We start from the raw sequence: 12,427 nt of genomic DNA on the forward strand, positions 1-12,427 counted from the left end.
TAAATAAATGGAAAATTATAAATAACTGCTGCTCCCCTGAGAGAAGTGAATACTCCTAATAGTATGTGAAAAAGTGAGGATAGGTGGCGCTGTGATCATTGACTGGTATGTGATTTAAACCAAACAATGAGGCATCTAAAAATACAATCTAAGTGACAAAAATATAATCCGTGTATTTGCAAATTGTCCACCTGGACATAAAATCACTAAAGTCCATCCTTAGTGACAAAAAAATTGGTGAGTCGTTGAGAATCTTTTTAAGAAAATCCACATACAATAAAACCCCAATCTCCCAAATGTGATGATGTCTTCCGACAGTAAATATTCCTTCACCAGAAATAACAATCGATACCCAATGTGACTGGATAAGTGATCTGCTTACCAGATCTATTTGACCTCTTTCCTAGGAAAGATAGTCAAATAGCGCTTTTGCAGGATTTTTCCTGCTCACATAGGTTGGACTGGAGATGATAGGAACCTTCCTCCAGATATATTTGACATCTTTCCTAGGAAAGATAGTCAAATAGCGCTTTTGCACGATTGTGCCTGCTCACATAGGTGTGACTGGAGATGATAGGAACCTTCCTCCCCATGGGTAAAAGCAGGACATATAGAGAGAGCAAAATTCATCCATAGCATAATACCGTTTATTGAGTAAAATCAGAATATAAAAAATAGCCAAATGGCTCCTTACATTTAAAAGTGCCTAACCCGGGGCTGCTGGCTTCTCATAGAGAGTGGTGTATGGAGTCAACTCTGCGTCCACCTCCGTGGATGGCGTGCGTTACAGCGGTCCGTACCGACAACCAGCTGCACCAGATTTGGCATGGGACAGAAGGTTCCTATCATCTCCAGTCCAACCTATGTGAGCAGGCACAATCCTGCAAACGCACTATTTGACTATCTTTCCTAGGAAAGAGGTCAGATAGATCTGGTAAGCAGATCACTTATCCAGTCACATTGGGTGTCGATTGTTATTTCTGATGAAGGAATATTTACTATCTGTCAGAAGACATCACATTTGGGAGATTGGGGTTTTATTGTTGTATGTGGACTTCCTTAAAAACATTCTCACCGACTCACCAATTTTTTGTCACTATGGAGCATAGTGGACATAAATACACTCTGATTATATTTTTGTCACTAAGATTGTATCTTTAGATGCCTCATTGTTTGATTTAGATCACATACCAGTCAATGATCACAGCGCCCCCTATCCTCACTTTTTCACATGACTTTTGATCTTCCATATTGTTCGGGAGACAACCTCTCAAAGGTTGCCTACCCCTACTGTATAGAATACACAGCTCAATTCACTAAATATTTGGACAAAGCCTTCATTGCTTCCACAAATCAGGGCTTAGCATGCACTGTGCGGCGCACAGTGCATTCTGGGGCGTTTGGCAGGCCGAACAGTCAAATGCCCTGCCAATTTGGGTGTTCGCCAAATGGGCAAACGGCCAATGTTCAGACCGAACATTTGCTCCTCGGCTCGAACTGGCTCGGTTCTCACAGATCCCCGAGAGGAGAGCTGCTGCCTGTTAGTCAGCAGCTCTCCTGCTCTGCTCCTCCACACTCATTGGAGCGCTGAGCTGTGGAGGGGCGGGGATCTGCCATCTCAGCTGCTCTCTGAGACTGCCATCAGTCCAGGCACCTGGCGGATCCAGACTTCGAGTCAGGATGACACGGTGCCTGGACTGATCTGTGTGACAGCAGAGAGCAAAACGAATTGCACTCCTGTGACCCAAATAAGCTCAGGCTGGACTTCTCCTTTAACAAAATGAAGAGTATATGAACAGCAGAGAAATTTGAATAAGTATTTGGTGTGTACACTTGCACACAGTTTTTGAAGGAACTTGGCAGGTAGGTTGTTACAAACATCCTGGGGAACTAACCACAGATCTTCTGTGTGTGTGTGGGTAACTCAAATCCTTCTGTTTCCATGTAATCCCAGACAGACTTGATGTTGATCAGGGCTTTGTGGGCCCCAAACCACCTTCTAGGGCTCCTAGTTCTTTATGCTAAAGATAGTCTTAAAGGGGTTGTAAACCCTCGTGTTTTTTCACCTTAATGCATCCTATGCATTAAGGTGAAAAAACACCTGGCAGTGACCAGCCCCCCTGTTTTACTTACCAGAGTTCTGGAATCTCACCCGGCGGGTACCAACTGTCCCTCTGCCTGGGGCTCTCAACTCTTGATTGGATAGATTGATAGCAGTGCAGCCATTGGCTCCCGCTGCTGTCAGTCACATCCAATGACGCGGGCGCCAGGGAGCGGGGCCGAGTCATACATTCGGCGGCTATTGACGCTGAATGATGTACTCATGAGCGCGCCCGCAGGGTAACCCCCCGTGAGAGTGCTTCTCCTAGGTGGTTATCTGATGCATGGAGGAGCCGCCGAGGGACCATAGAAGACGGTGTTCGAGGCCACTCGCAAAACGAGCTGCACAGTTGGAGGTATGACATGTTTGTTTGTTTTTTTTTTTTTGTTTTTTTTAAATGGCTTTACAATGACTTTAACCTTTTTGCTGCAAGAGCTTTTTTTTTTGCACACGTTTAAAAAAAAAAAAAAAAATTTAGGCCCGAAGAATACACAAAACCCCCAAACATATGTTTTCTGAAAGTAGCCAGCCTAGAGAATAAAATAGTGGTAGTTACAATTTTTTATGTCACACGGTATTAATACCAAGGTCTAGGAAATGCAAAATATCAGTAAAAACCACACTGTTAATTTTAGGGGGCACAAACGCAATAAAGTAAACTACCCACTTTTTTGGTAAAATCTAAAAGATGAAGTTGCACCAAGTAAATAGATGCCCAACATGTCAAACTTAAAATTTGTGTGCCCCCATGAAATGGCGACAAACTTTGACGCTTAAATCGTCCACTATAGGTTTAGTAATAGGAGGATGTCTTTTGCTAGTGTTATTGCTCACTCCGGCGTACACAGTGTCAATGTTTTTACTCGTATGCATCCCCGACATGTGCGTTTACATTCATACATGCTTATATGTGGGGGGGTAATCTTATGTTCTAGGGTGTAGCTTTATTTTTTTGCAGAACAAGAAAAAGTATTGTATGCTTTATCATTTTTTTTTTCCTTCATTACATAGGGGACAAAAAGTCCTCTGTGATTGGCCCAATACACCGTTTAGTGATCCACTGCGTCACAGATTGTGCCACTGCACACTCAAGGGAGCGCACACATGTGGCAGATTCAGTTGACCACCTGGACTGCAGTGGATCTGCTGCAAGAGTGTTTTGCTTTCTCGTAATGGCAATGCAAAATGTGCTTGAAGTCAACAAAAGCCAATCACCACAATGAGTGAGGGTGGGAAATGTATGGTGCCACCTCTCCTTTAACCACTTCAGCCCCGGAAGAATGTACTCCCTTCCTAATCCTGCCATTTTTTTGCGATATAGCATTGAGTCGCTATTACTGACAATTGCGCGGTTGTGTGACGTTGTACCCAAACAAAATTGATGTCCTTTTTTTCCCCACAAATGGAGCTTTCTTTTGGTGTTATTTGACCACCTCTGCGGTTTTAATTTTTTGCGCTATAAACAAAAAAAATGACAATTTTGAAAACACAATTTTTTTAACTTTTTGCTATAATACCCCAATTAAAAAAAAAAAAAAATCAAATTTCTTTCTCGGATTAGGCCGATATATATTATTCTTCATATTTTTGGTAAAAAAGATTGCAATAAGCGTATATTAATTGGTTTGCGCAAAAGTTTTATAGCGTCTGCAAAATAGGGAATAGATTTATGGCATTCTTTTTCCTTTTTTTTTTTTTTTTTTTTTATTAGGATCGCGGCAGACACTTTTTCGGAACCATTGACATCTATACAGCGATCAGAACTAAAAATAGCCACTGATTACTGTATAAATGTCACTGGCAGGGAAGGGGTTAACACTAGGGGGCGATCAAGGGGTTAAATGTGTTCCCTCAGTATGTTCCAACTGTAGGGGGGGATGGGACTGCCTAGTTGAAGAGACCAATCGTAGTTCCTATATCCTAGGAACACACGATCTGTCTCCTCTCCCCTGCCAGAACGGGGATTTGTGTGTTTACACTAGGGGTGCACATCTTCACTGGTCTCAATTCGATTACGATTAGCTGGTATTCGATTTGATTCTGCGATGCATCACGATTACTGACGCACTCCCACTTCCGTTTGGGCCGCCTAGGCGGCCCTTCCTCCCTGCAATCTTCTGTGACACATCACAGGTCCCAGAAGATTGCCCGGCTATGCAGGACAGTGCAGTGAGACATGCACAACCGGCTGTGAAGCTGCAAGCTGTCACAGCCGGGTGCCCACAGTAGTTGCCAGCGCCGTGGACAAGCAGGAGAGAATGGAGGGTTTGGGTGGCCACGGTGCTAGATTGTGGGACAGGTGAGTGTCTTTTTATTAAAAGTCAGAAGATACACTTTTTTTTGTAGCTGTTGATTTTTAATAAACAAAATAATTACTGAAACTCTTTCTTTGAATTAAAAATAACATCACTCCTTTAAAGCGGAGTTCCACCCAAAAGTGGAACTTCCGCATTAAGCACTCCTCGCCCCCTGACATGCCATATTTGACATGTTATTTTTTTGGAGGGGAGAAGTGTGTGTCCTCTTTTTAGTGGGACTTCCTGTCCCGGCCACCTAGGTGACTCCTCCTCTCCCTCTAAGTGGCCCCTCCCTGCCAGCGATCTTCTGGGACACAACACAGCCACGATACCCGGAAAGAAGATGGACGCTCCGTAGCAGAGGGGACAGCGGTGACATCGCAGGCTCCTGTGTCAGGTAAGTGACATATAATGGGCTACTATGCAATGCATAGTAGCCCATTATGCTTTACCTTTGCAGGGAAACAAAGAGGAAGTAAACCCATCGGGGTTTACTTCCTCTTTAATAAACTAAAAAAATGGGTGGAACTCCGCTTTATATAGTGCACTAATCCGGTGCATTACAGGGTGCAGGAATTCACACACATGGCTACTGGGAGGTCAGGAGGGATTAGAATCCACAACTGACAAACAGCCCTGTGAAGTTCTCTGTTCTACTGTCTCTGTGCTGACATTTCTCTGGGCTCCCCCATTTGCACCTTCCAGCACACCAGGAGTTAACACAGTGGAATGTGCAAACGGGGGGGGGGGGGGGGGGAGCCAGGGAAATGTCAGCAAAGAGCAGGTGTAGGAGCCAGTGTAAGTAGAGTACAAACACATTTGTACTCTACATACTGCTGGTAAAATACCTGTGTGGTAATAAATTCAGAGACGTCAGTGGGAGTTTTCAGCCCCGCCCACTGACTGTAGCTATCGGATTAAAAGAGGCGGGCTGGGCTGACATCAGAGAGGTGGGCCGGACCTGGCAGTCACTTGAGCGACATATACAGTTAGACACGCACTAAGAAATGAGGTATGAAGCTGCATATATTTTTAATAACATATACAGCGGTGGCAACTTAATGGATTATAACTCTGCATTTATTACAAAAGTTATTTTGACAGACACGCTCGGATCGCTCTTCCGGGGAGGGGGGGGCAAGTCGGGGTGACGTTGCCCAACATCGATTTTTCAGGTCACGTGCATCGATGCCGCATCGGGGACACCTGAATCGCGATGCAGCGATTAAATTCCACACCCCTAGTTTACACACGCACATCCCCGTTCTGGCTGTCAGAAGCGATCGCAGGTGCCAGGCGTACATTGCGCCCCATCGTGCGCCGGGCTGTGATGTCATAAGGAGGCGGGGCCTCCATATGATGTCACCTGGTGACCCAGCCCCATTTCAATATAAATAGTGGCACACCACGCACCCAGCATTAGAGCGGGAGAGAGCGTCGAGTCAACATCAGTAGAACAGAGGGAGAAGACCCGACAGAGGCAGAAGATGTCTCCAGAAGAGGCGTAGAGGAAGTCAGAAGAGACGCCAGAGCTGGCTTAATTACTTTAAAAACCTGTGTACTGTTTTATTTTTGGTGAATGGGTAGGGGTACAATGTACCTCATACTCATTCACATAGGGTGGGGGGCAAGGATCTGGGGGCCCTCTTGTTAAAGGGGGCTTTCGGATTCCGATAAGCCCCCCGCCCGCAGACCCCGACAACCAACGGCAAGGGTTGTCGGGAAGAGGCCCTTGTCCTCATCAACATGGGGACATGGTGCTTTGGGGTGGGGGGCGCAAGGCCCTCCCTGCCCCAAAGCACCCATCCCCCCATGTTGAGGGCATGTGGCCTGGTACGGTTCAGGAGGGGGGTGCTCGTTCCCACCACTTTTCCTGACCTGGATTTTGGGGGGGGGGATCCCCACACCGTTTTTTCAGCATGGGGGTTCCCCTTAAAATACATGCCAGACTGAAGGGCCTGGTATGCTCTTGGAGGGGGAACCCATGACGTTTTTTAAATTTTGCATGGAGTCCTTCAAAATCATCGGAGCACAAGTCGCATGCCAAAGTCAGGTTTGGGACCACAGTCAGGGGTCCCTGGATTCCCTGATATTTGTGCCGAGTCAAGTCAAGAGGTCCCTTTGGTGGTGCAGAAAGGTGGCAAATCTGTCACAGGCCCTGGAGTGGGTCCTAACGGTCTCCAGGACTGTCACGACCGATGCGAGTGGCACAGGCTATTGACCTAAAGGTGTGGAGATGCTTCAATAGCTGGTGCACAGAAAGCTCCTTCGATGTACACAGCTCAGTAGCAGTGTTGGAATTTCTGCAGTCAGGAGCGGACAAGGGGTTAGCTCTTAGCACTTTGAAAGGAAAGGTATCCGCCTTGAGCGTATTCCTGGAAAGACTGCTAGCAACAGATCCATGGATAGCCAGGTTTTTTAAAGCCTTAGACAGAGACCAGTCAGAACCCCCCCTTCCCCATGTGGGATCTTTCCTTAGTGTTACAGACCCTCACTGGGGAGTCATTTGAACCGCTGGGGTCCTGTGTGTTAAAATTGGTCACCATCAAGACAGTGTTTTTGGTGGCGATCACTACGGCAAGGAGGGTTAGTGAACGCGAAGCTCTCTTCATTAGGGTACCTTCTTTTTTTTTTTTTTTTTTTTTTCAGATTTTCCAGAACCATGTGATTTTTAAAAGGAATCTGGCCTTTTTGCCAAAAGTGGCCTCTAAGTTTCATAGAAGCCAGGAAATTATTTTGCCTGCCTTCTGTTTGAGTCCTGTGAGGGAACAGGAACATATTTTTCATGAATTGGACGTTAGAAGGTGCGTCCTTCAGTACTTAGTACAAAACCGTTTAGGAAATCTGATTCCTTTTTTGTGTTATTTTCAGGGGCTAGGAAAGGGTCCAGAGCCTCTAGACATACAATAGCCAGATGGTTGAGGTTAGCCATTATTCAGACCTATGTGGTCGGGGGAGTTGGAGCCCCCGGAGGGTATTGGGGCACATTCCACCAGGGCAATGGCGACTTCTCAAGCAGAGTGTGCTGGTACTTCTCCAGAGCAGATCTGTAGAGCTGCCACGTGGTCCAGCTTTGCCACCTTCGTGAAGCACTACAGGCCTTTGGGCGTAAAGTGCTGCAGGCAGTAGTCCCACCCTAAGGTAAAGAGCTCGCTTATCCTTTCTATGGTGGCTGTCCTGAAAGGCGAACAGGGGAAAAACGGAGTTACACTTATCAGTAACATCCTTTTTCAGGACAGCACCGGTACCCACCCAAATTGTTGGCTATTCCTGAGAGCTCATCACATGAGACTGTCAGGTAAGATAAAGGTTAGTCTCTCTATGGTGGCTGTCCTAAAAGACTACTGGAAAAGGATGTTACCGGTAAGTGTAACTCCGTTTTTTCACACATGCGACATGAGCTCCCAATGTCGGAGCGTTTGTCGTACAATTGTGAACCCAGCATTATGGTGCATTGAACAGCCCTTTCAAAGTGGGCTACACTGATGCAACGGACATTTAATGCACTGCAGTGAAGTGGGTGTGCGTGAGCACTAAGATTTTCTCAGGATACAGTGCACTGTATGTGGGGCATGTGGAAAATTATATTATTCTATCATAATAATCAGCTCTGACCGGTCTGCCCCCACACTTTGACTCTTCTCTTTCCACATGTGCGCAGTACTGTTTTGTGATTTACAGACTAATAAAGTATTTTAGGTGGGAAACTGTGTATTTTATAAAGTACATCCTACTTGCTTTCTTAGGATGCATTGCCAACAAAGCAATATGAGAAATCTGTTCGAATGATATAATTCATATCCGTTGAGATTGTCAGAAGACAGACGTGACTTAACCACTTGCCTCCAAATCATGTACATATATGTGATTGACTGCAAGTGGTTATACCCGAGTTAGGCCTGCTTCACACCTATGCAGTTTGCTTTTAATTTGTTTTTGCGGTGCGTTTTTGCACATGCGTTTTTCACGCTTTTTGTTTTGTTTTTTACAGGGGAGATGTTTTTGTTAGGCAGATTAAAAACTAAAACTTTGGTTTAATAGACACGCTGCGGAAATGCACATAGTTGCGCCGTGTTGCGTTTAAAAATGTCCATGACCCTATTCAGAAATGCAGCAGCTGAAAAACATGGATGTAAACATGTCCAATAGGAAACCATGTTAAATGGACTGTAGTGCGTTTCTGCAAAATGCACTAAACACCGCATAGGTGTGGACCAGACTTATGGCTGCAGCTGTCAGCCATAACCCTGGTATCAAAATTTTCAGCCAGTGAATCTCTGTAAAGCAAAAGCAATCCTAGCGGCTAACTAACCCCTGAATTGCTTTTGCAGGTGCCTCTTTGGGCTCTCCTATCTCGGCAGGGAGCCAGGCGGCACCCAAACCAGCAGTTGCAGTAGAAGAGACCAGATTGTCTTCGATCACCTCTGTGGTCTAGGAGACGAGAAGCAACAAGCATTTTTGTCACTTCCAGTTAGGGCAGATGTAAACACCTGCCTTTTTATATTTTTTTTTTTTTTTTTTTTTTTTTAGGGTTTTTTTTTTTTAAGCTCATGCTGCAGATGTCTGCATAAAAAGGACCTGGCATGCTTGATTTCTAGCATTGGGGTGTTTACATTTCTTGTGATAGGATTAAAAGTGGTAAAAAAAAAAAAAAAAGGGTCAGTGTGAAAATAAAATAATTTTAATTAAATAAAAACGTACCGTGCCCCCCCCCACATTGCTTGCGCCTAGAAGGAACGCATGTGTAGGTTGCATATGTAAACAGTGTTTGCACCACGCATGAGGTATCGCCACAAACATTTTAGCAAGAGCAATAATTCTAGCACTAGACCTTCTCTGTATCTCTAAGCTGGTAACCTGTAAACATTTTCTAAAGCGCCGTCTATGCCGATTTTTAAGTATTGTAATTTGTCACCACTCCACCAGCATGTGCAAATTTTTTTTTTTTGTAAGTGCGACATGTTGGGTATCTATTTGGTGTAAGATTATCTTTTTATATGTTCTAAAAATTTGGTTATATAGTGTTTTTGTTTTTTTGCTTTTTTGCATTAGTCATTAAATTGTTTTTCCCTAAAAAAAAAAAAAAAAAAAAAACACTGCGAAAATACTGTGTACAACATAAAAAATTGCAACAACCACCCTTTTTATTCTCTAGGGCCTCGTCTAAATTATATAAATGCCAAATGTGTGTGTGTGTGTGTGTGTGTATATATATATATATATATATATATATATTATTATAAAAAAAATGTGAGGGTAATGAAGTAACTTTCTACTAAAAAATATTGATTTCTACATGTAAACAAAAAGTAGGACACGTTTGTACATTTTCTGCTGAACAAACGCTAAACTGAAAGGTTAATGTGTTTACCGTCCAAACTGTTTGCACTAGGTATATGTAAAAAACGAACAAAAAACTGATTCATTTATGTCCACTGAGCGATTTATCGGTCATTACATGATGACACTATCGTTTGCTCTCACGGCCGAATGTTTGTTTTTCGAAAATGGGTTCGGCCAATTTTTCGTATAGTGTATGGCCAGCATAAGATTCAGAGAAAAACTAGTCGCCAGCAATTCAGGCTACTACCATTAACAGAGTCCTTTATGGCAGACTAAGTTATTTTCGTAGAGATTTCTGTTTATAAAGATTCTTTTTCTCAAGCTGAAATCACCACTTTCTTCAAAGAATTGTTAATCTGTTTGAATTAAAGCAGTGCACACAGCATGTTTTTATTATCTGGAGCCTTTGAATAGTCATTCAAATGAAAGAAATTAGAACTGGTGCTAAAGATAATCTGAGGATGAATGATAACTTGATTTTTTTTTTAATGTCAATGTTTTATGCTTTTCTTTTATTCAGGCAAGACGATTGCAATCGGAAAGGTCTTGAAACTGGTTCCTGAAAAAGATTAAACCTTCATTTTGTTCTGCACAATGCTGTGAGGAAAAATTGACTCTACCGAAGCCTACTTCACTTCGCCTTTTTACTTTCTGCCCATTGACAAACTCTTTTCCCATTGACGAACTTGATTCCCAGTTAGAAATTTACACAGCAGAAAAAGGTCCACATTGTCAGCTTTCTCATATTGAGAGCTCTGCTATGCCACTGTTGAATTAATTCCCTCAACATTTTTGTTTTCAACACCTCTAAATTGTGTCCTAAGAGATTTGGCAATAGCTATATAAGTGATGTGGACAAATTTGCCAACAAGTTTTTTTCGTTTTTAACACACGCAACATGGCCTTTTGGGTCTGTACTTAAGCATCCTAGTTCTAAATAGACCATTAAGAGTACAAATGTGTAAACACGTTACAGGAAGAAAAAAACTACCGTATTAATAAAATATCAGTTTAAAATCCTGTTTTTGGTTTTGGAGTTGCTTTTGAATGCTTTTTTTTTTAACCTGAATGTAAAATCGCTGCATTAACTTTTTAAACTATTTCAAAAACCTTTTTATTTTTTTATTTTCTTGTTTCTAAAATACATCTTAATATCTTCCTTCTCACTGAGTCCCCAATATTTAGGCCTGTATTAAAATAATGTTCTCTGTTTTAACAGATGTTTTAAAATACTCTTTATGCAAACTCATTGACAAAATGTTTTTTGTTTTTTCTTTTGACTTGCAATTTCATACCCAGACAAGTATTGTGAAATACTTGCATTTTCTATATTCAGTTGCAGCTCATTTGACCTGAGTGGATATTGCTATTAAGCAACAGTCTGCAATAATTTATTTTCTCCTACTGAAGCTTTAGTAATATAATGGCTTTTACTAAAAGTTCCCGTTCACAAGAGGAAACAAGTAGCTTTTCCCTCAAATAGCTACTTTAAGTACAACCTGAGAATGCTAGGATTTCTCAGTTGTAGTTTAGTCTTTGTGATTCTCCTTGCTGCTTAAAGTGTCTGAGATCAGCAGGAGACTCACTGCTGAGCTCATACAAGTTTGCACAAATGAAACTTCTGGATATGTGATCTAGGTAGAATACTACCATTTGTAATCTTTGCATATCAAGAGTTCAGCTTGTCTAGAATGGAAAGAATTGAGACCCGGTGATTACAAACTTTTTGTTCCAGTGATCCTTGGGATACTAAGAGCAATAGTATAGCTATTTGTAGCTGTTTGACATTTAATGGGGCCAAAATAAAATTAGAAGAAAAGTTTGCGGGCATACGCTTGTTACATTGGGCAGTTATTTACAGTTTTACAGAATTTTTTTCCTTCTGATTGTCTTAACTTGGGATTGAAATATATTCAGATGTGGCGTGTTGGAGTACCCAAGTCCTTTGGAGGTTTTAAAAGGCTGCCGTTTTGCAGGTTGAAAACTGTGAAAATTGTTCAACCCTGTTTGTTTGGTATCTGTGGATTATTTTTTCCATTCATTTCACCATTGAGGCTACATTATTCGGCCAAAGAAAGCTATTGTTTTTCAGTTTTCAAATGGATACTCTTGTTGCTGCCGTAATGCATGAAATGGAAATAAATTTTACTATGTCAGCAAAAAAATGTGGGCTCAGTTTTTACTAATGAGTTTCAGTAATTAATCATGTTAGAGTAAAATAGAACTTTGCTTGCTTTAAATTCTTCCGTTCAGACAATTTAATTGTGTCATCTTGTGTATTTACAGTGGGTTTCCTGTATGCGTAAGTATTACAAAAAGTCAATGGCAGAGTGGGAGATTTAGTCTAATGAAAGCCAGATAGGTTGATTTTAGAGGATCTGCCATCTTTGATTTAACATGTGGTCAGAGTATCTGGGTGAAAACTGGGAAAACACAAGGTTGGGTTTTTTTTGTTTTTTGTTTTTTAATTTCCCTCTCCTCTGCTTGTGAGTTGAAGTGGAAAACCCTAAACAAACTGTATATTGCCTATCACTGGACCTCTTTTTGTCTTCTTCATAGAGTACAAGACACAGGTAGATTTAGAGATGACTGGGTTAAAGGCTTGTACCTTCAAGTGACTGGTCACTGGCAAAGTAAAAGCAAGGACCCCCATATAATCCATCCTACTCCCAGCAATCCTCAGTTC

The 12,427-nt window shown here is 42.3% G+C and overlaps 1 protein-coding gene across 4 annotated transcripts in view; it reads left to right on the forward strand.

Annotated features, from left to right (window-relative positions):
* GSPT1 (G1 to S phase transition 1) overlaps positions 1-10,758 on the forward strand; it is a 455,031-nt gene extending 444,273 nt beyond the window's left edge. For all 4 annotated transcript variants that reach the window (XM_073591175.1, XM_073591172.1, XM_073591173.1 and 1 more), the window contains one exon: positions 10,262-10,758. In XM_073591175.1, the coding sequence (XP_073447276.1) occupies positions 10,262-10,314 (53 nt within the window). In that variant the 3' untranslated portion in view covers positions 10,315-10,758. The remainder of the gene's footprint in view (positions 1-10,261) is intronic.
* Positions 10,759-12,427: the final 1,669 nt, after the last annotated feature.

The sequence above is a fragment of the Aquarana catesbeiana genome, linkage group LG06 (genome assembly GCF_042186555.1).
Source record: "Aquarana catesbeiana isolate 2022-GZ linkage group LG06, ASM4218655v1, whole genome shotgun sequence".
NCBI classification, from domain to species: Eukaryota; Metazoa; Chordata; class Amphibia; order Anura; family Ranidae; genus Aquarana; species Aquarana catesbeiana.